Genomic DNA, 21,896 nt, shown 5'->3' with positions numbered 1-21,896 from the left:
TTTATATCTCATCCTCACATGGTCGTGGTTCATCCCATCAAGCATTGCGTACTCCCCTGGTAATGACAGTTGAAATTATATAAGCCGTCTGCATGTACCACCAATTGTTCAATTCAATTTTCGTGTGTGTGTTTTGACTTGCTACCTGCATATATAAACCCGGCCGCCTTCATCAAAGTCTCACCTCGACTGTCCTCTAATTAGTGTTAATTTACAATTTTTTCTCGCTCTTTCGCTAATATGGGGTCGGGTTATATGGTTTGGCTATATGTATGTATATGCCCTTGCTTAGTCTACAGAATTTGATCGTCTACATCGTTTTTAATCGTTACGTAAATGTTTCAACACACTTGCCAGCGAAGGATGCGTGCGTATCCTGGCACTTGCACAGCGAGAGTGCCTATGAAGGTGTCCGGCCAGACGCTCCACTTTCAAGATTTGCCATGGGCATAGAATAAGTTTCAATTTATATATATAGATGTGTGTGGTTTGTGTATGTATATAAAATGTACAGGAAGTCTGACTGATTTATATAGGCAAACTTGGTTAAGAACAATCGCTGTGCAAGTGCTTTTTAAAACTAGAACCGAAAAGAGGATCGATCTTGGGTTGATCCCGCCAACTGGCGATCCACGACAAGATCAAACTTTTTCATTGCTACGGTGTTATTTTGAACAAATACATAATGTCCGTGTGTTGCACATATTTGTGGTTATTTGCCGTATTATTATGCATTGCTTTAGAATTACGTTACTAGATTACGCGACTCTCGTCTGTTACATTTACTTGACTCTGTTTGCTCTGCTCGAAATGCCGTTTCTCATTTTGAATTTATTTAATTTTTTGTTTTAGCAATTATTTGTATGTTTATGTTCTCTCTTCCCTTTCTTATTGTTGTATGCATATAATTGGTTGTTGTTCTCGGTTGAAGTATAATTAGATTTATATGTATAGTATATTTATAATGTATGTATAATTATTTAACTCGAACTCGCAATCGCTTAGCTGTGAGTTGCTGGCTGTGGATTCTGCATCTGCACGCTGCATATGCACTCTGGATTCCGAATTCTGAATTCGTTCGATCCGACGCCGCCAGGGAGATGTGGGTCTGTCTGTCCCGTCTCGCCTCGTCCCTCTTAGACAAAGACCTTGGCGAGGCCATCGGCCCCGGCACTAGCAATGTACGGCTTTGTGGCATGGAAGGCCACATCGAATATGCTCTCGTCAAACTTCTTGCGATGCGCTGTGATCTCCTGCACGCACGTCTTATTGTCCAGGTTCCACAGCCGTATCGAGCAGTCGTGCGAGCCGGATAGCAAATACAGTCCGTGTGCATCGACGGCCAGCGAGGTGACCGGCTCTAAATGCGCCACCATGGAGTGTACCAGCGTGCCGGATGTGTTGTCCCAGAAGCGTATGTGACGATCCTCGTGCGCGGTTATCGTAATGGGGAGCGTTGGATGTGACACCACCTTGTTGATAAACTTCCCCGTGTTGCCAGACATCTCCTGCGCCGCCTCCAGGCGCACCACCTGCTTGCCCGTCTCCGTATCGTACACGATGCAGTGGGCACTGTTGTAGGCCACCACGATGTGGTCCACCTCATTGCGAACAAAGTCAACGGACGAGGGTGCACCCTCTGCCTCGGAGGCTGTGTATGTGCGCAGCAGCGGTTCCTTATTGTACGGCGACCACAGCTTAACCGTTCCGTCCGCTGAGCATGACACAATGTTGCTTTGCATGGTGGTAAGGCCCCACACGGCATCCGTATGCCCCTCGAGCGTGCCGGAATGCACGTTCGGATCATAGCAATCGTACGGATCGATGTTCGGCGACGGCAATTGCCAGCATTCAATGTTGCCGTCGAGGCCGCCCGAATAGCATGTCTCGCCGCTGGACGACATGCCCAGGCACAGAACTGGGCCCGTATGGGCCCTGAACGTATACAGCGGTTCCACGTCCAAGCTGGCCGACTTTTTGGCCTGCACCGTTTTCTGAAGATTCCACAGCTTAAGCGTATGATCCTCGGAAGCCGTGATCAGCACCGGCTCCTCTGGGTGAAAGATAAGTGATCGTACTCCGTCAAAGTGCGAGCGAAGCGTGTACTTGGCGTTCCAGGTTTTGCGGTAACCAGCACCGCCGGCACTGCCGCCAGTTCCATCCTTGGAGTTCGCATCGTAGGCGCCATCAGATTCGTTATTCACCGTCAGCTGGGCAAGCTCACCCAGTCCCAACGAGCCGTCCACCTCTGTGGGAAGATTGGGAAATACAGTAAGTATTAATCATAACGTATGGCAGGTTCCGAGAGACTCGAGGAGCACCAGACTAGGTTATCACAGGCACATTATAATGACATTTCTCATTAAGGAATCTAACGTATCTGTGATAATCAGTATCTGTAGTCCAGAGTTATGTTTTAGGCAAAAGCATGTTAGTAGATCAGTTGAAAAGCACCTTCAGTCATGAGATTCATATCGTTCAATAGCTGCTCTCCCACATCGGCCTCAAGATCTACGAACGTAGAAGACGTAGCATAGTTGCCAAAGAAACAGAAGCAGAAACAAAAAGCGTAAGACAAGAAGCCAACCATAAACTAGGTTACATTGCTACGTGGGATCAACAGGAGTTGGGATCTAAACCGAATTGAATTCGTTATTTGCTATAATTTGGCGAACAAAAATGCTTCAATGCGAGGCGGGCCCATGCGGGAAGAGGGCTGGGCTGCGAGCAAAGTGTGGATACTATCATCAGGACATGACTTACCCTCGGTGAGCATATCCTTGCCAGACTTGGCGCGCTTGGCCAGCTTTACGTCCGTGTCGTCATTGTCGGTGGCCACCATCTCCAGATCGTCAGATATCTCGTCGTCGTCGGACATCTCGGTGGCGCCCAGGAACTCAAAGTTCGCCATCACAGCCGCCTCGGTGTCCACGATTATTTCATCGATCGATTGTTGCACTTTTTTAGCGGGAGTATGACGGCCTGATGTGAGCAAATTATTCAAATCTCCCAACAGGGGGTCGTAACACAATCACCTACCTTCCGTCTCCGATGCCCGTTTGTTGCTCTCGTTTCCATTGATGTTTGGGCTAAGGTTCTCGCCGCCGGTGCCGCCGCCAAGTCCACCACCCAGACCTCCGCCGCTGCCGTCGTGCTCGGCATTGTTGTTCAGGCCAAGGATCGAACGCACCCGATTTGAACGCACATCGATGATGTTGTCTGTGTAGCCAATCTCGGCCAGATACTGTCGCAGCATCTGACGCCCCTGCCGCCACGTAGTGTTCGAGACACTGCTGTAGGGCACCTCCGAATCAGTGGCCACCTCACCGGCCAGTCCGGCGTCCTCGTTCGACGGCTTGAACTCATTCAGCTGCGGCGGATCGGTACCGTATTTTAAACGATAGAACTTCGCACGCTCCTGGCGCAGCGCGTACTCCAGCATCTTGATGCGACGCGTCAAATCCGATTTGAGGCTTTCCAAGCACTTGCGCTCTCCAAGCAGCATTGCGATGCGAGCCTGCGAGGATGCAAAGACATTCGATTAATTTCAATTTGTAGCGCAAAAAGATAGAATCTATTCAAGCGACATTATTCATAGATACTATTTTTAATTTTTGAAAGAGAAAGTGCAACAAATGTGCGCAATAAATCCCCAGATAGATATACAAACTATGAGTTATAGAAAATTAATTAATACTGCTGCTTTAATGGTTTTCCCATACCGCTGGCTTTGTCCCCATTTTGCCTGCCGTTGCAATCCAATTGCGTTTGTTTGTTTGTTGGTTGCGGAGCATAATTGACGCTCCGCTGCGTCGGGCCAACGAAAAACAATTAAATTCAATTAATAGAAAAACTACAAGTGGCACAATTAGCTGGGGAAGGGAGTTGGAGCAGCTGTGGGGTATATGTATCTAATAAGCTAGTTGTCGGTTCAACTAATCGAAATGCGTAAAAACTGCAATGTACCCAGCACTTTTCCGCTCCGCCCCCTTCGTTCCACCCATTTCGTGTTCATTCAGCAAGCGTAGCAACAGCGTGCAGTTATGACTGCGCATTTCCCCGAGCATTTGGCGGAGGGGGAGGGAAAGAAAATTCAGGAGGGAAATCCCAGGCATCCGTGGGGCAAACACTGCACCTGACATCGATGCAGATGCGGTGGGCAAGGAAAGAACCCTTTTGCTTTTGCTGATTTTTCACTATTCTATATTCTAACTGGCTAACTATTTGCCAGAAGTATAACTATGACGCCCCAGCAAAAAAAAAAAAATAATAATAATATAAAACCAACAATGGGGGGGAAGTGGTCAGCACCCACGCTCCAACGTTGCAGGTCAGTTGAATAGCTGTGTGCTTAGCTATTGATATGAAATTCTATTGAAACAGATTTCCTTTCATTTGGAAATAGTCAAGACCAGAAGCTGTGTTGTTTAACTAGTCATTGTTGCATTAACTTTTCTAACAACTAATATGTAACTACATACATATATGAATGTAGCAGTTCCTATAGTTTTGACCGCGACTGTGGCAAGCGAACGCATGTCTGTGTGGAATGAGGCGAGCGCAGAACCAGAACTAGCAATAATAACAATTTGCCCATGCTAATAGTAACGAAAAGGGCGGCAGTGCGAGCGGATGGTGGTGGTGGAGGAGGAGGAGGAGGAGGAGGAGCAGGAGGATGGGGGGCCCTCTTTGTGCTGTTGCTGTTAATGGAAACATGTTGTGCATTTAAATTACCGCCCAATGGCATTTCATTTGGCTCCTTAAGCTGGCTAATTAAAAGCAGCGCGCTAATATTCCGGATTTTCGAAATGTATGGGCGCTGGAGGCAAAAGGGCCAAGAAGGTAACAATACACACACGCCAACGCCTTTTGGAGCTGTTACACAAATCGCTCCGCGACATGCAACTACTTTTTTTTGTTTCATTCGCCGTGTATTCGCAATTAGAAATTACGAATGCCATGACAAATGCGCATTTGTAACTTAATGACCCCGAGAGAGAAGCTCCAAGATTTTTCGCTTTACACTTTTTGAAAAATGCTCTAGCTAACCATTATGTCCATTGCATAATGCAATGACCATATTGTACACAAGGGCATATAAATAGAATTATTAATATGACAAGAGCGCCAGCGGCGTTTGGTTTCTCTAATCTGTAAATGCATTTGCGAACAAATGCATTTGCAATGGCGAAATGATTGAAAATATATTAGCAGTTGCCGCGTCATTCCTGCTTACAGTGCTTTCAAAGCACAAATAATCATTTCTCAAGAATTTGTTAATCATTTCAAGGTAAATATTACATTAAAGAGTAAAGAGTTATAAATGATAGTATTAGATGAACCTAAAATATCTTAGTTTGCATTAGTTACCTCATATCTGTTTGAAATTCAAACCAGAAACATAAATGTTCTTTAAATAAAGAGTTTCCGACCACAGAGCAAGTTAATTGCCTGACAAACGTGACAGCAGGAAAAGCCGACCGAGTAGGAAGTGGAAGTGGATGCATTCATGGGAAGACCGGGAAAACTGAGATTCGTTGCGACAAGGACGTTGCTGCATTCACAGCAGTCGGCACTGACACACAAAGAGATTTGCGATGTGCATATGGAAGTATATAAATAGATCCAGGCGGCCGGGCAGGGTACGGATGCCACGACTGCTGAAACAGAGCCATCTCGAATGGCGTCGCCTCTGCTGCCCACCCGAACCAGATTCATTTTGGCCAAAACGCCAAACAAGGCGAACAGGTTCATAAATCGCGGCGACAAATTTGCGTTGTCAACTTGGTTACTTTTTTTTTTTTTTTTTTTTTTTGGCCACTTTTCCACATCATGATGATGCAAAGCGGGAGAGGAGACGGATTTGAATGTCACGTTGCATTCGGAGCGTAACGGACTGTGACTCGTTATCGATACCGCTCGTTATCTGGCCACTTGGCAGGTGAAAGCGATAGGGCGTGGGTCGACATTGACATTGACGATGGCCATGGCGGCGCAGGGTGGCAGGTAGGAGGTGGAGTAAGCTCCTCCGATATTACGATAATGTTATCCAACCCGCGGTTACACTCATTTTACATTTTTTGGGGGGCTTTCAGGCATTTTGGGCATTCGTTTGCCGTCTGCGACAAACAGAGCATAAACACTCGATGACGGCAATTGCTCAACTCGATTCGCTTGCATGCAGACAAGGCGGAGGCGAGGCGGGGTGGTGGTTCCTCCTGGCCATTTTCGTTGCATGTTCATGCATTAGCGCCTCGGAAAATCATTGAAATGGAAAGTGAGCCACCGCTGTCGATAAGCAAGGACCTTTTAAACCAACTGTGTGCCTCGAAATAACGTGCTTTGCCAAATTGCCTTGGTTTTGCTTGTATAGTATTATTTTGTCCTTTCTAGGACAAACAATTTGCTGTTTCATTGGTTCTTTTATACTAAGCACTATACTGTCACTATCTGCACAAAGTTTACTTTCTTAAGTTTACAGTAGTCCAGTACCTATTTAATCAATAGTGAATAAACTAGTGCAGGATGAGAAGTAAATCAATATTCAAACTAAAAACTTTAAACCCTTGTTAATATCTGATATCTTAATAGCTGATATCTGGTTCACAAATTAATCAAATTTTATAGACGAGTTATTAGCAATACAGTTTTTAAGGATCACTCACCTGCAATTCGGCCCTGTCCACGTCCCACTGTGATCGCTCCAGCTCGAAGCGCGACCACTCGTGCTGGATGAAGTGCAAGATGCCCGGTATTGTGTATTGGGGCGTGGTGGCCTGCTGGTTATTTACACCGCCGCCCACCATCCCGTTGCCGCCGTCGTCGCCGCCAACGTTGCCCATTCCGCCCACATTCGCGTTCTGTCCACCAGCGTTGAGGCCGCTGATGCTCAGACCGCCGCTGCCGCCACCGCCCAAGCTGTTCGACAGGACACCGCCGATCGAGGAGTTGGCACCGCCCACACCGCCGCCTACAAGGACGCCGGCTCCTGTTGCACCGCCAACCGGCTTGTTGTTAATGCCAGCGGTGGCTCCCGAATTGGTGCCCATTGGTTCACGTCGCTCTCAGTGGCTGTGCTGTGTGCCGGGTATTTCCTTTGCCTGCTCCGGTGATCCTGTGCCCGCTGATCCTGCTCTCCTGATTCGTTGCCAACTGTCTGCCTTCAGGTGCCCAGTGCACGGTCTTTTGTCTGTCGCTCTCTCGAACTTGTTTGCTCACTGGTCCTACGCTATATCCTGTTTGGTGTTACGTTTTTTTTTTTTTTTGCGTTTTTAGGTTGGGAAAGAAAAGCAAAGTTCGGCACATGAAACAAATGAGGTCATTGAATTTTCCGAATAGAAGGGCGATGAGGGAAAAGGGGGGAGCAGTCGCAGGACACTCGCTGGCTGCCTCCCTCTCGCTCGCACTCTCTTTATGTACTACTACTACGTTTTCTCGCACCGGAACCGTCCCCACATTCCCCGCTCTCTCTCACGCTCACACTCTCTATCTCTCTCTCTTCCTCTTTACGGTACTCGCGATTCTTTATGCTCTTTTACGTTCTAGTGTTGCCAACGACTTTCGGGAAAAGCGTAAATTATAGCACAAAAAGCCGTAAAACAGCTGATGTAACGCAAGAGTTAGAACATTTATCAATTTAAGCCGTGGTTCGGTTGGAATTCACATCTCGGCGATTATTGGTAGGAAAATTAAACTGACACACACACACACACACGCACGCACACTCACCCAGTTGCAGGGAAATTTGAATGGCACACACACACACAAGCGCACGGCGGGGTTTTTGGTGGGGTTCTTGTTTCTCTTCTTTTTTTTGTGCTTCAATTCTTAAACTCTTCCAAGTGTCCAGCTGAATCTTGAACTGCGTCTTTGCTTTTCTTTGCTGCCTGGGCAGTCGATGCCAATGTACTCGAACCTTATTTAATATCTTCGGTTCGCTAACTTGACAATTTTGTTTACTATTTACAGCTTTTTCCAAGGAAACGTTGTTGCTACCTTTCGCAGGGTTCACAGTATTGTGTGCGAAGAGCAAACGACTATTTGGAAGAGAGATGGAGAGAGCGCGAAGCGGGCAGTTGTATTAATCCGAAATTTTGTGCATAATTGCACCCGCTTGCAATCACTAATTAATTAAGGCAAACGATGCACACAAAAAGTCGATTTGATTCGGCCGCACATCAGAATGTTTGGCCTAGAACTCTGAAATAACACACAGAGTAGCAGTGCCCGCACAGCCTTTCTCTCGCTCGCACTCGCGCACCTGCACCGTCCCGTCTGCCGTCGTGTATGGCCGTCTCGCTCTGCGAGTCTATATACAAAGAAAAACACACACACACTTGCACACTGGTGTACGCATATGCCAAAGCCGAGTTAATTTCACTTTGTTTAATCTATCGTTTGGTGTTTTTGCATTTTTTAACCGCGCAAACGGTATTTGCGCATTTTGCGCCTCTTACTTTGCGATTTATTGCACCGCTTGGCTGTGTTTTGCAATTTCTCTCTTGATTTTCATTGGTATTCACGCGTAATGTAATTCTTAGCAGCGTGACCGCGCCGATAACGATAAAAAATACCACGGGACTAAAAACAAATACCATATAATACCACTTCAGGCTAGAGAAATCCTATTTAATACCACTTACTTTAAAAATAAGTTTTTAAAAAAATATATTTTTTTATTTAAAAAAAAAATGTATTTATAATTTATTAATAAAATATTCGGTACTAATTAATTACTCGAGGACCATTAATTTTGATAAAACGGTGTTTTATTATAAAATATATTTTTTACCGTTTACACATATTCCCCAAACAAACAGCGATTAGGATTTAAAAGGTTCTAAGTCCAGCATTATAAAAAATCATTTCCGAAAAACAAAAAGGAATATTTCAAAATTAGGCGACATCCGCCCGCTGATAAAGAACCATCAAAAAGGCAGAAGCTTATTTCAGCGAGTCAGAAACTCCTACTCGCCAACTATCGAGAATATATAGTCGCCAACCAATCTACGCCAGATGCACTGCTTTCTCGTGTTGCTTATTGTTGTCCCCGAATTAAATTAATAACAATACGCATAAGGCTGCTTCGCCGGCCAGCAACAAATGTTTTACACCTACTGTACTTTTTGCAGAACAGAGATCCAAATGCAGGATCGTTTCCATGACTGTACATTTATTTAAATTACACCTTACAGCTATACATACTAACAGTGAACATGGCAAATGCTTAGCTAGCATTGCGGCCACTTTCGTTGACTGCGAATAAAAATGTTTGGCCGATGCCTTTATCAGATTCCTTTTGATCGAATTACTCGGATGGCTTGTGTGTCCACCTCTTACAAGAACTCCTCGCACCAATCGTTGAGGCAGTTGTAGCAATCGGATGCCTGCTTGGAGCTGGCGTGGCACACCTCCTTCATCCAGTCCTTGAAGAGCTCCTCGTCCTTTTTCAGCACCAGATACTGTCCCAACACGGTGTAGGCCTAACACAGACGGAAATGATCGTTAGCACTTGGAGGGCATTGTTTATTTGCGCACATGGCGTCATCGTAGTTACACACGCACCATATCGAATCCAGCGTCTTTCAAGCGTCCACCGAGGGTTTCCCCAATTCCGGCCAGTTCCGTCACCGACTTGTTGCCCATCGGCTCCGCAACGAAGTTCCTGTGTTTCTGCGTTGTGCCCGACATGTTTGTTGTTTGCTTTGCTGCTGCGCGTTGCGAAATTCCAGTGCTTAACTAGATTTCAATGGCAAAATATTCGCGGCGTTTCTGAAAATGACGCACATCCAGTGTGGCAGCAAGTGATATTTTCGAAAATGTCACAAGACATCTAGATATACTAAATAGTATTTGGCAATATAGCAGGCCAGGCTTCACTCATTTGCGCACCCAACAACCAACAAAGCTTAATTATTCTTTTAAATAAAATTGACAAAAAATAGAGTTTTATAAGATGCATTCGAAAATGTTTCTTTGAAATTGCGGCTTACACATTTGTGTAATCTACTTAGGTCAAATACCAGCAATATTTTACATGTAAAATGAATGCTTACATGGCTTGATGAATGGTATTTTACATGACCGTTAAAGATTTTGAATATTTATAGATTTCTGTGAATTTGAAATTTGTTATCATGTTACGGCTTTAAAGTGTTTCATTTTTATATGATTAATTTGTATGAACAAATTACATAGCCATCGCTAAAAATCAAAATAATATTTAATCTATGTTAATATAATCTGTGTAAAATGTAGAATTTTTCACAAAAACACGTATAAACATTTATTGTAATTGTTAACTAAATTACCAGAGGTATTTATCTAGCTTCTGCTGTTTCGAACATAATTTCAAATATTTTAATTGTTCCACTTTTCAATACCGGGGCAATGCACCATGGATTAGTATGCACCGATGAACTGGGCTTAACCCAATTTAACAGCGCCACGCTTGGGACGCCCAACTGAGTTGGAATGATAACGGCAAGACCCTTCCGACCGAGGCTTCAACCTGGCCAGCAGTCCGTCCAAAACTCCAGTCTTGATTGACACCTGGCCCTCGCCTAGCTTATCGTACGCTATAAAATCCACACCCTCGAGTACCGTGGCACAGTGACGTCGACTTTGGTGCAGAGATGTTGGCGCTTTGCTGGCTTTGTGGCCTGGCCCTTAGTTGTTGGATGGGTGAGTTGGGAGTTACGGGGAAACGGATATACATATGTGGCTTTGTCTCAACTGACCGAGATTCGCGCGCACACTGATGCTGAGTAATTGAAGAGCTCCAGGCCACAAATTAATTGCTGGGCTGGAACCGGTTTCGAGGATTACTAATGCGTCAGCCGCCTTAATGAGCTTGGATCTGGGAAGCTGGAAGCTTGGAGCTGGGAGCTCCGATCTCTGGAATCCGGCGTCTGATCAGTTCAAGATCGACGTTTAGCTGGTCAAGATGTCCTCGAATGCGCTGGCCTGCATCTGCAATGTGATCAATCCGTGTCGCAACGAGGTGTCCACCACATTTGTGGTGGTTCAGTGGCTCATCACCGGATTCGCTGCCCTCGCCCAAGTGGTGCGACCAGTGCTGCTGCTCTGTAAAATGGTTTCGATTCGGTTTAGCCATCCTTATAAGCATAAGTTTCTGCTCCATTTTAGTTGGCATTCGTGGTGAGGTGGCTCTGAATCAGGAGGATTACAACAAGACGTGGATTTATATGCCCAATGGACAGGGTAAGCCCGAGGTGGCCTATCTGGTGGAACCTCCGCCCGAAAACCGCATAAATCTGCCACAGCTCATCAAGTTTGAACTTTACGGAAGGTGAGTGGTTTTTTTTTTGATTTATTTCAAACCTTCAATTCCATTATCCATTTGTTTAATCCTCTTATTCCAGCGACTCCAGTTCCAGCGCCGACTTCTGGATAGATGATAACAACTTTGAGTTTCCGCAGCGCCACAAGCGAGACACCTGGCAGGAGATGGCGGAGAAGTTCAATCCGGAACTGGACACCAAGATACTCGTTCACGGCTGGAAGTCCAGCACCATGAGCAATTCGATTCAATCGATTCGTGGTGCCTATATCGAACGTGGCCAGGTGAACGTGTTCGCCATCAACTGGAAGGATCAGGCGGATAATATATACTACTTAACACCGGCGCGATATACGGTGCAGGTGGGCAGGGCGGTGGCCAAGCTAATTGATCTGCTGGTGGAGGAGAAGGATGCGGATCCGAATAGGATCCATTTGATTGGCCATAGTCTGGGCGCGCACATCATGGGCTATGCTGGCTCGTACACGAAGTACAGGGTGAACCGCATCACGGGCTTGGATCCAGCTCGTCCCGCTTTCGAGGATTGCATCGGTCCGGAGAATCACTTGGATGACACGGACGCCAACTTTGTGGATGTCATACACAGCTGCGCCGGATACCTGGGCTTCCGCAAGCCCATCGGCATGGTGGATTTTTATCCCAATGGCGGAGGACCACCGCAACCAGGCTGCAAGGAGCTGTCACAGATTTTCAGTGAGTTTTGGAAATTGGTTTTAATTTCTTTTAAGCAGAATTCTCAAATTTCTTTTCAATTTTTAGCCGGTTGCAGTCATGGACGTTCATATGAATATTACGCGGAGTCTATTAACTCGCCCAAAGGATTTTACGGTGTTCCCTGCTCTGGACTGGATGAACTGAAGGGAAAGAATTGCACTGGCGGCAAGATCCTCATGGGTGATCCAGTTCCTCGAGAAGCTCGGGGTATATTCTTTGTGAAGACGGCCAACAAACCGAGCTACGCCTTGGGTATCGATGATGTATGGAGTAATTGAGCATACTAATAGTTTATGTTTATTATAAACATTATTAAAGTATATCCCATAAAATAAACCGTGCATTGCACATGCTATAAAATCAGTGAGTTTGTTTAGAAGCCGTGCAAAAATGTGACACTGAATCTTTGAATTTTTTATATAAAAATTGTTTACGTATTAATAGTATTATTTACAACAAATAACTTAAGAAACTAAGAAATACAAAAGGGAAACCCATTTTAACTGAGGAAAGCTTAGGCTATTACATCGGTGCGCCTGCGTATGATGTTGCTGCTTCGGTGGCTTCCATTCGGCTGCAGCAGATCCTCCGGTCGTGGCTCAATCTCGTAGTGCCTATAGCCATCCACATCGTCCAGTTCCCTGGACGTGAACTTCGCCAGCATGGTGCCACGCCCCGCATAGGGCGGAGTGTACTTGAAGGTGGCGGCCGCAGTGCCACCCACTGGAATTTCAGCGATCTGTGAAAATTGCAATGGTATGTTAGTTAGTCGGAGATCCTTGAAGGAGTCAATCTGAACTCACCTTGAACTTGAGAGGCTGCTCGATGCCAGGACCCTCCACTGTGAACACACCCTTGTGCAGCGGAATGGGCAGCGGGTTCTCCAGTCGCAGAATAACGTCCAGCTCCTTCTGCGCCACAATGGCAGCCTCACCCAGCTGGAACTTAATGTCCGGCTTGCGCACGCGGAAATCATCCTGGGCATAGTAATCGTAGTCGGTGTCCTTGACCTTGGCGGCCGCGGAGATCTGGAAGGACGCCTGCGAGGACAACTTGTCGTAGTACTCCTCGAAGATCACTTCCATGCGAACGTAGTCGCTGCTCTTGGGCTCCAATTCCAGTTCGAAGCCCAGGGTCTTGACCTCCACGGCACCCACTCCCGTGTAGAGCACGGCATCGCAACTGATCTGACCCGTGGCCATGTGGGTGCGACTCTCGCTCTTGTTGCTCACCTTCAGAACCACACTGAAGCTCTGCCCAATTTTGATGTCGTCCTTCAGCTCCATATCAAACTCAATCTCATTGAAATTGTCATTCAGATAGTATCTACTGAACGCATGTCGGGATTGCTTGAGGGCCTTGAGCATGGTGCTCCTCTCCTCCTCGGAGCGCTCGGCATGCTTGTACGTATCGGTGATGTCCTCCCTTTCCCATTTGAGTACCGCTTTCGTGCTGATGAGGTGTCCTATGGCCAGCGTATCCTTTCTGAGCAGCTTAAGCGGTTGACTGGGTCCATTGTAGCGCCAATAGAGCTTATCCGCATTCACCTCCGCGAAGACGAAGCCACCATCGAAGGGTCGCAGGATGTCACCGTTTTTCACAGCCGCAACGGAAGCGGGACCCACTCGATACATATTATCGGAGGCCTCCTGCGGTGTGGCGTCCACCACCTGCCACCCATCGAAGGTCCCGTGCTCACCCACGCCCAGGTCAGGTCGCTGCATCCAGAGCTCGTTCCACACGTGGTAGTTCCAGATCGAATCCGTGGTCTCCGCATCCAACTTCTTGTTGTTCGAGTCGATGAACACGTCCACGGTGAGTGAGGCCTGTGTATCGTGGGCGGAGGAGTAGCAAGTGATGATCCTAGAGGGAATTCCCAGACTCCTGGCAATGGTGGTCAGGACACCGCTGAAATTCCAACATTGTGCAAACTTCACCGACTTCTGGGTCTTGTGGAATTGCTGAAGAATCTCCACGGAGCCTGTCCACTTGGTGGGTGCCACGCCGCCGGAGAAGTCCTCCGACCAGTTGCCCAGCAGAACACCGTCATCATCCACCGAGTTCACCAGTGCGGACAAGGCGCGAGCAACTCTCACGGGATCGCCTCTGTAGGCCGGCGGAATCCTGCCCACCGTACCCAATACCTTCAGGCTGCACTCGAGCACATGCCGTTCGAATTGACCGATTTTCCAAACCGATGGACGCAATCTGTTGTACGATCCCCTCCAGATGAGTGTGGTATCGTGCATCACGTACTCCTTGCGCTGGTCACGATCCTCCAGATACACCTGATCATCCGGACACCAGGGATTGAAGAGTACATAGATGGGCAGCGGCAGGGGATAGCTTCGCGATCCATCTCCCAGCAGCTTTGTGTCGATGTCCAGTTTCCATTCCGTTACGGGACAGGTGGATGGAGGCTTGATCAGCACGGTGAGCGTTTGACCCTCATGCGATTCGATGCCGGCTCCCCATTCCAAAGTGTCGCCCAGATAATCGATGCCATCGTGCGGCACCAGGGCATTGAGTGTTCCATGACCGGGACTTGGTTTCGTGTCATCCGCCACGGTGAAAATGAAGCTAATGGCATCCTTGCTGGGACTGTAGTCCCGATTGAAATGGATCTTCAGCCGGAAGGGTTCTCCTCGCCGCACGACCAACGCTTCCTTGGCGGCTGCCGCATAGAAGTGACTCGTATGGTGCTCATCGTGGTTGTCCTCCAGGCACAGATCGACCTTCAACACGCCCAATACTGCTGAGCTGGCGCCATCTGTTGGTTAAATTGACAAAACTTGAGTTGGTCTTGACTGATTTCCGAGTATTTTCTTTGTGAGTAATACAAGTAATAAGTATTTTCGGCAGGGTCTGAATAAAATCTGTCATCAATTAGTTCCCGATTTCAAAAGATATTTTTGCGTTGATTTTTTTCCCTGTGGCAGCCGATGATCTCATACAGCAAATGTGCTGCTAGTTGTATTCCCCAAAGCTGCAGCATCAAATTGACTAATCGCCTTTGGCCATAAACATAACAAACTTGTGCCACAATGGCAAAATTTAATTTTCGTAGTGGACAATAAAAGCGACACCAACGCACCACTAGAAACAGCAGAAAATTTAAATAATATATGAAAACTAAATAAAGAAAAAATACTTTCATCGCAGGGAAACAAAAAAAAAAAAAAAGTAAAAATAAAAAGTTATGGATGAAAGTGAAAAGAGGGGCTCTCGCTGGTTAATTAGATCAGATTAGAAAACAAAACTTTTTAAAAAAATGACTTTTAGTTTTTTTTTAGCAGATTGCTTTTTTGAAAGAGAGCATAAAGTATTTAATGAATGAAATTCAATTTACTGAGGTCACTGAGGGTCGCATTGCTGGAAATAAAAATAGATTTCTTCGATTTTTCCCTCGTGAGCATCTACGGATTTTTTTCGAACAATAAATAAAAGCACTTTTAGAGTAAGCTCTTTAAGTGATAAAGCATCGAACTTAAATCGATTTTACTTGCAATTATGATTTATTGGGGCATTTGTTTCCACATGGCTGATCTGATCACCTTGTTCGGCACTTTTCATCTTCAATCAAACGTAAAAATAGAAAATCTCAAATATCGCATTTACAATTGCAATATGCACATATGCAAATAAAACGATCAATTCAAATATTTGCCTGCCTATTGAATGTATTTAGTTTTGTTTAAGCGCATATTTGTTTGGCTATGTGTGAATTTTGCAAAATATTGAATAGTCGAACCGCCCAAACGTGTCAAATCGCCCAAAATGCAAATTGAAAACGGAAATAGAAATATAAATAAGCGAAACAAAAGCAAACAAAATGAAGTCATAGATCAACAATAAAATCTATTAGGTAATATTATTTAAAATTTCAATGATAAGGGCAAATAGATTTGTTCAAACATGAGTAATACATGCAGATTGTTATAAATGATTTAAGCCTTGGTTTAATTATATGTTTTGATCAACAAATTTAGAAATGAAATCTAGTTGAATGAAGTCATCTACAATTGAAGTCAAATAATTTCAAATAAATGACATTTTCTTGTACTAAGATATATTTTCTATGGGGAACCCTTTTAAACTCGCTTAACAACCTAAACAAGAATTTCAAACAAATAACATAACCGGAAAAAATGAAGTCACAGACCGAAAAAAACCACTACCAACTCAATTAAAATTCCATTTTAATGATTCACAAATATTTCTAGATTTTGACACACTTTAAGGATTATTAAAATACATATTATTTTATGTAATTTTCGATGTACCTTCAAGATCTGCCGAAGGTCGTGTATTTCGAAAAGGATTCACTCTTCGTGGCTGAGAATTTGGCCACCATCGCTGCAGCCAACTGGGCGTATAATTCCGATACCAATAACTCATCTGGCTTATTTTGGCTTTCTGGCCAATACAATACAATTTTTTAATGAAAGAAACCCGCTCTAAGCCGCAATTTATGTGTTACGGTTAACAAGAGGTGGGGCTACACCGGTAATAGCCACTAAAGAAGAATCAAACTAACGGAAACTGCGCTCTATAAGATAGTGTATCTATCGGATGCGCCCGAAAGATCTTTCGATGTGAACAGCGCGACGCTTTGAACTTAACTGATCGCAAATTGGCTCGGCCATAAGTTTCAGTTTCGTGTGTTGCTCTCAACAATAACAATTCTCTAGGTATTTCTCTGTCTCTCTGGCTCTCTGAGTTCTCGTGGCTTATTATTAATTATAGACGGGAAGCTGAGCTTCGGGCCAACTGCGATGGACCCGTTGTGGCCAAGAGACTGTGCGCTGTTTTGACCAGCAACTACGTCATTGTTCATTGGCAACATCTTGATCAACATGGTCATTAAGTGAGCATGGATTGCTCTCCAGCAAAAGCCAACATCAATTTGCATTTGCGATTAATTATTCATCATTTCGTTGGCTGTTTACCATCAGTTATTGTTTAAATATCACATTTTTGGCGCTACTAACTGCTGTGTAAGCTATCTGCCAATCAACAGGTGCGCTGCTTCATGCTTTGTTTATTTTAATTTAATTTTCGAAATTACAGATACGAAATGAGCAATTCGGGGAAGAAAAAACTACTCCGTGGGCAGCGCGTCTATGAGTGTCTAACACCCACGGCTATAAAATTTGCATTCATAAAAGGCAAATGACTAGAGAACAAATGCATAATTGTTTGAATCGCTGCCATACACTACAAAGTAAATCAATTTTCGACGGAAAGCAAAGATAATATCGAATTTAACGGCCTTAAAACATGTAGTAAAACAATTTGAGAATCAATCAATTTCTCTGATCAAACTCAAACTTAGACTTAAAATAAAGCTTCCTTCTTATGTAAAATGTAAATGTCAATTTGTTTATTTGAAGTATACAAATTGTTTGTATGCTATGTAGTATATTATCGAATTGGTCAAATTTATCTGTTTTATTTATTTGGCGATTGAAACCAACCTGTTTTGTCGCCTTGTGGAGCGCCCGTAAAATAGTTGGCATTGGCATTGCGTATACGCAGCGTTGGCTCCTCGTTGTCCTTAGATGCACACCACTTCCAATCGCCGCACTTTTTGCAAAACGATAGTTTTTGACCCATGTTTCAAGACGAACTACACACCCAGTTATTTTTCAAATGCGGGCGTATTCTGGCTTTATCTATTGGGCAAACCGGTTCGCCTTGGCGATGATAAGCCTTACTTTGTTGATTCTCCGATGGTTGAATTTGTAGGAGTGGTTTTTGAACTTCGGAATATTGGTGCTTCTCTAGAACCCAACAATTGCGCTGTCCGCAATTAACTGGCGTGTCATTTTTGGTTAAACTGCCCGCGCGGAATGCAAAATCGAGGCAGTTTAAACTGTAACAGCTGCGATCACGTCATCGCCGTCGATGGAGGTGATTTGAGGCGGTCTTTTAAGCTCCAACATTCGAATGATACTGAATACCGAATCGATCGGTCGTCTTCTCCCAACTATTCACATTTTACATACCCATATGCCATGTGCCTCTGGTGGGTCAACGGTGTCACTTAGTTGATAGCCTCGGGTGTCCAAAAATCAGAGATGCGTGTGTAAATTGATCAGCTTTACAGAATGAGTTGTGTTTGAATCATTCATGATTGACTTTGATTGCTTCTAGTTGAGGACTATCTTAGTTAACTAATTAGTTTGGGTCCCCATGACTGTGCTAAGGGGGCGTGGTTGGGCTTAAATCTTCAGAACATCTTCTCAGTTCTGTCAACGCAAACTTTAACTGCAGTGTTTTGCGTAATGGTTATTTCCTGGGAAGATACACTCAGAGAAATAAACAGTTTATGTTCCTTCGTTATGACCTTTGCATACAAAGTTTATTGCATTTCTGATAGGGAGTTTTTAAATTTAAATAAATACATTTTCCCATAAAATAAGCAGTACAAATTTTCGTTAAATTTTCCCAAAAATAGTAAAAATAGTTTTTTTAAAAATTATTATAATAACATTAGCTGGTAAGGATGGTATATATCAGTTTTAATTCATTATATAATTATTTTTTTCACGAATGTTTTCTTTTTATCGAAATACAACCTGAATAAGGCAATAAGCTATACAATGACCCCAAAATATAATAAAATACAAAAAAATGATAAGCAATTATTTTTAAAAATTTTGAATATCGATAAAAGCTTAAACAAAATTTATACACTTGCCGATCAGTCAATCAGAACGCAGAAATGAGTATAAAAGCTGTCAAAACTTGTTTAAATGAGAAGGTGTCTACAAAAGAGCGCAAGAACATTTGTGACGTCAGTGGGTAAGCTAAGAGAAAGCAAGAGAAGGAGATTATTATAAATACAATAAGAACTCAGTAAAAATTGTTGTGACTGTGACAAGAAAAACATCAGTATCATTTTTCTCTGCCTCAGCAACAATTGTAATTGGAAATGGAACCTAAACTAATAGAAAAATCTCGGTGGCCAGAGCTTAGAGATTTGTACGCAAATGATAGAACTAATCTCACGGGATTCGACTTAATCGAGTACTTTTTAAATTACATACCCTTATCCACAACCGAGTCCATAAAGATATATACAACCGAAAAGGATTGGACAACACATGGCAGTTATATATTAATTGTAAGCACATATATAGCTAACTACATTTAGTATGTAAAGTGTATCTTTATATCTGCATTTCAGCATTATTTGGAGAACAAGGCCTATATTTATCTCAATACCATTAAGGGATTCCTAGAAGATCTTGGAAACTTGTTGCTCTCTCTAAATCTGAAAGTGTTCCATTTAATCTGTGGCTATGAAGAAAGATTCAAACCACTAGTTGAGGCATATTGGCTGAATTTGGGCCAAAATTTGCTTAATCTTGGACACCAGGGCGCTATTGTTTACCACCTGCCAAGCTCCGAAATTCCCATTTGGAAACCAAGGTGAAGTAAATTAAAAATATTAAGTAAAATCCTGTTACCAATTTCTAAACGATTAGTTTAAGTACCTCCTGCAAAGTTGCTTATCTCACATCGAATCATGCCGAATTGGTCGACAGACATTGGGCTTATCGATCAGCTGATTCTATGACTATGATAAGGGGATTTATGGAGAACAATCTTGCTGCTGGTGTTTTTGATAGCCAAGAGGAACCCCTAGCCTGGTGCCTAAGGTGAGAAAAGAAGATCTGATATCTGATAATGTTCCTGAAACAATCTGTATTTGCTAGATCTCCTCAAGGTAGTTTGAGCAACCTACACGTTTTATCCTCACATCGTCGAATGGGTTTGGGTTCCTTGGCAGTGCGCTTTATGGCTCATGAAATCAAGTTGAAGGGCTCAGAAGTTCTGGCCACAGTTGTTCCCGAAAACGAGGGTTCGCAAAAAATGTTCGAGAAACTGGGGTTCAAGCCCATCAACCAGCTCTACTGGGCAGTGATACCCTGCACTTTATAAATAAACAATAAATAGAGACTTCAAACGTCTACTTTTGTTATGAGCTTCAATTTATTTTTTTGCTCTCTTTGTAGTGCAAAACTTTTCTCTTATCTCATTTGGTGTTTTTTTTTTTAAGTTTAGTCTGCGTTCAGCTTTTGTTGCGAAAGGTTGTCGTCATGTCGACGGAGGATTCGTTGGTTGCAATTCCACGCGGCGATTGGACTAAACTGCGAGATTTGTATGTGGCCAGAGATACGGATCCCCAAGGCTATCCGTGCATAAATAATTTCATCAAGTGGGTGGAGATAGACCCGCAACTGAAGGTCACTTTCCTCTCGTTGAATGGCGACTGGCAGAGCGATGGAACCTTTGTTCTCACCGTAAGACATGCGATGTGAAATGCAAAAGTGCGGTGAATGAATGTTGTCTAATCTCAGTTAGGTTCGGATACTCATTTGAACCACATTTACTTCAACACACTGAGCGAAGATTTCGATCGAGTGACGAAAGCGTTAGAATGCCTCAAGTCCTTTGAGAATGAATACGTTTTCTTCGGCTTTTGTTCGCGATTGAAGCCTGTGGTGGAGTATATTGGCAACAAATATTATGCCAACAAGAAGCTGCACATTGTGGAGACAGTTTGGTACGCGGCCAGCAAAGAAGTCGTAGATACATTTACCATTGAGTGAGTTTGTACTTTATATACTCTTTAACTCTCAATGAAATAAATAATTCCAATTCAGGCTTCCTGCGGGCATAACTCTACAGCACTTGACCCTCGAAGATGCCGAAACCATCAACGAAATCTGGCCACATAATGGACCCGGCTCCATTGACTTTGTGAGAAGTTTAATTAAATATAATATTAACGTGGGAGCTTATGATAACAAAGGAAATTTGGTTGCCTGGTGTCTGCGGTAAGCCATTGAAATGTATATAAGTGTATATATAAAAACTTATTAATTAATTAACTTTCCCGTTTAGATTGCCGATTGGATCCTTGGGTCTGCTGCAGGTCCTGGAGTCACATAAACGTCTTGGTCTCGGCAGCTTGCTGGTGAAGTCGATGGCTAAGAAGATTTCCGCAGCGGGAGATCAGGTTTTGGCGCCAGTAGTAACGAAGAACACCCCCTCGAGGAGCATGTTCGAGAAACTGGGTTTCCGTGCTATAGACACTACATACTGGGCTGACTAGCAACTTAAAATCTAGACCATCTATAAAGAAACCAAAAAAAAAAAAGAAAACAATTATTATTATTAAAATAAATATAGTTGAACAAAAAATTGTTTTTTTTAATAATAAAAAGAGTGATTTAAAGTCATAATAGGGAGTTATTAATTACTAGCATATTTTAGTTATAAAAGATTTTAATGACTCGTAGGACTATAAATTATAAGAATTTTTAAAAATTTGCCTATTTCGTGTGTACTATTAATAATTACTAATTTATAACGAAAGTGACGCCCACAATCGCGTGACATTCATTACTCATTTCTTACTTTGTAAGTTGATCAGCTTATTCAATAATATCTGACCACCCATTAAGCTTGAATTAAATTGAAATGAGTTGTAATGTAAATAAAATATAATATATTGGATAAAATCATATTTAACTCAGAATTTGTACCGGAAGTTGGTGTAATTAAATCGGCCCTTTTGAATATAAAACGATATAATCTCGAAATGTTAATGATTTCAAAGGAAGTTATTTACCTTTCCTTTGCACCTCAAAAACATCGTCACGTTTCATTTTTAATATTTTTTATAACGAAACGTGTGATAAAATTTATATTTGTTTTTAAGTTGTCAATTTAAATTTCCTGATGATATTTACTTTAATGATCGAAGGTTTTTATTGTGATCAGTTTACCATAAAATGAAGCTAAAACTAACTAACTTAAAGTTAATAGCTTACATGATAGATAA

General features: G+C 43.4%; 6 protein-coding genes across 11 annotated transcripts; 3 read left to right on the top strand and 3 right to left on the bottom strand.

Annotated features, from left to right (window-relative positions):
- LOC117135511 (striatin-3) lies at positions 1-8,567 on the bottom strand. 4 transcript variants are annotated; one of them, XM_033295750.1, is made up of 5 exons: positions 8,457-8,567; positions 6,666-7,235; positions 3,040-3,517; positions 2,764-2,982; positions 1-2,248 (listed from the first exon to the last, which is right to left on the bottom strand). In XM_033295750.1, the coding sequence occupies exons 2-5, from the start codon at positions 7,047-7,049 to the stop codon at positions 1,137-1,139; spliced, it is 2,193 nt and encodes a 730-aa protein (XP_033151641.1). In that variant the 5' UTR covers positions 7,050-7,235; positions 8,457-8,567; the 3' UTR covers positions 1-1,136. The 4 variants fall into 4 exon arrangements, with proteins under 4 accessions (XP_033151641.1, XP_033151672.1, XP_033151662.1 ...); XM_033295781.1 differs by having other exon boundaries at positions 2,764-2,958; XM_033295771.1 differs by lacking the exon at positions 8,457-8,567 and adding an exon at positions 7,996-8,125.
- Positions 8,568-9,133: 566 nt separating this feature from the next.
- Positions 9,134-9,797, bottom strand: LOC117150595 (barrier-to-autointegration factor). The gene is made up of 2 exons (XM_033317551.1): positions 9,565-9,797; positions 9,134-9,482 (listed from the first exon to the last, which is right to left on the bottom strand). Exons 1-2 carry the CDS (start codon positions 9,688-9,690, stop codon positions 9,336-9,338), a joined length of 273 nt encoding a protein of 90 aa, XP_033173442.1. The 5' UTR covers positions 9,691-9,797; the 3' UTR covers positions 9,134-9,335.
- An 806-nt stretch (positions 9,798-10,603) lies between these two features.
- On the top strand, positions 10,604-12,397 carry LOC117150207 (inactive pancreatic lipase-related protein 1). 2 transcript variants are annotated; one of them, XM_033317003.1, is made up of 4 exons: positions 10,604-10,683; positions 11,149-11,311; positions 11,385-12,016; positions 12,083-12,397. In XM_033317003.1, exons 1-4 carry the CDS (start codon positions 10,635-10,637, stop codon positions 12,313-12,315), a joined length of 1,077 nt encoding a protein of 358 aa, XP_033172894.1. In that variant the 5' UTR covers positions 10,604-10,634; the 3' UTR covers positions 12,316-12,397. The 2 variants fall into 2 exon arrangements, with proteins under 2 accessions (XP_033172894.1, XP_033172893.1); XM_033317002.1 differs by lacking the exon at positions 10,604-10,683 and adding an exon at positions 10,915-11,087.
- Positions 12,398-12,417: 20 nt separating this feature from the next.
- LOC117150206 (annulin) lies at positions 12,418-17,945 on the bottom strand. 2 transcript variants are annotated; one of them, XM_033317000.1, is made up of 3 exons: positions 17,515-17,945; positions 12,841-14,807; positions 12,418-12,776 (listed from the first exon to the last, which is right to left on the bottom strand). In XM_033317000.1, the coding sequence occupies exons 1-3, from the start codon at positions 17,651-17,653 to the stop codon at positions 12,552-12,554; spliced, it is 2,331 nt and encodes a 776-aa protein (XP_033172891.1). In that variant the 5' UTR covers positions 17,654-17,945; the 3' UTR covers positions 12,418-12,551. The 2 variants fall into 2 exon arrangements, with proteins under 2 accessions (XP_033172891.1, XP_033172892.1); XM_033317001.1 differs by lacking the exon at positions 17,515-17,945 and adding an exon at positions 16,321-16,643 and having other exon boundaries at positions 12,420-12,776.
- Positions 17,946-18,950: 1,005 nt separating this feature from the next.
- Positions 18,951-20,047, top strand: LOC117150642. Its single transcript, XM_033317617.1, has 4 exons — positions 18,951-19,166; positions 19,230-19,474; positions 19,531-19,704; positions 19,762-20,047. The coding sequence occupies exons 1-4, from the start codon at positions 18,975-18,977 to the stop codon at positions 19,985-19,987; spliced, it is 837 nt and encodes a 278-aa protein (XP_033173508.1). The 5' UTR covers positions 18,951-18,974; the 3' UTR covers positions 19,988-20,047.
- Positions 20,048-20,109: 62 nt separating this feature from the next.
- LOC117150641 lies at positions 20,110-21,318 on the top strand. The gene is made up of 4 exons (XM_033317616.1): positions 20,110-20,349; positions 20,407-20,654; positions 20,713-20,886; positions 20,954-21,318. The coding sequence occupies exons 1-4, from the start codon at positions 20,146-20,148 to the stop codon at positions 21,162-21,164; spliced, it is 837 nt and encodes a 278-aa protein (XP_033173507.1). The 5' UTR covers positions 20,110-20,145; the 3' UTR covers positions 21,165-21,318.
- The last annotated feature ends 578 nt before the right edge of the window (positions 21,319-21,896 follow it).

The sequence above is a fragment of the Drosophila mauritiana genome, chromosome 2L (genome assembly GCF_004382145.1).
Source record: "Drosophila mauritiana strain mau12 chromosome 2L, ASM438214v1, whole genome shotgun sequence".
In the NCBI taxonomy this organism is placed as follows: Eukaryota; Metazoa; Arthropoda; class Insecta; order Diptera; family Drosophilidae; genus Drosophila; species Drosophila mauritiana.
The sequence above is the reverse complement of the archived record's forward strand: the minus strand, read 5'-3'. Positions and strand labels throughout refer to the sequence as shown.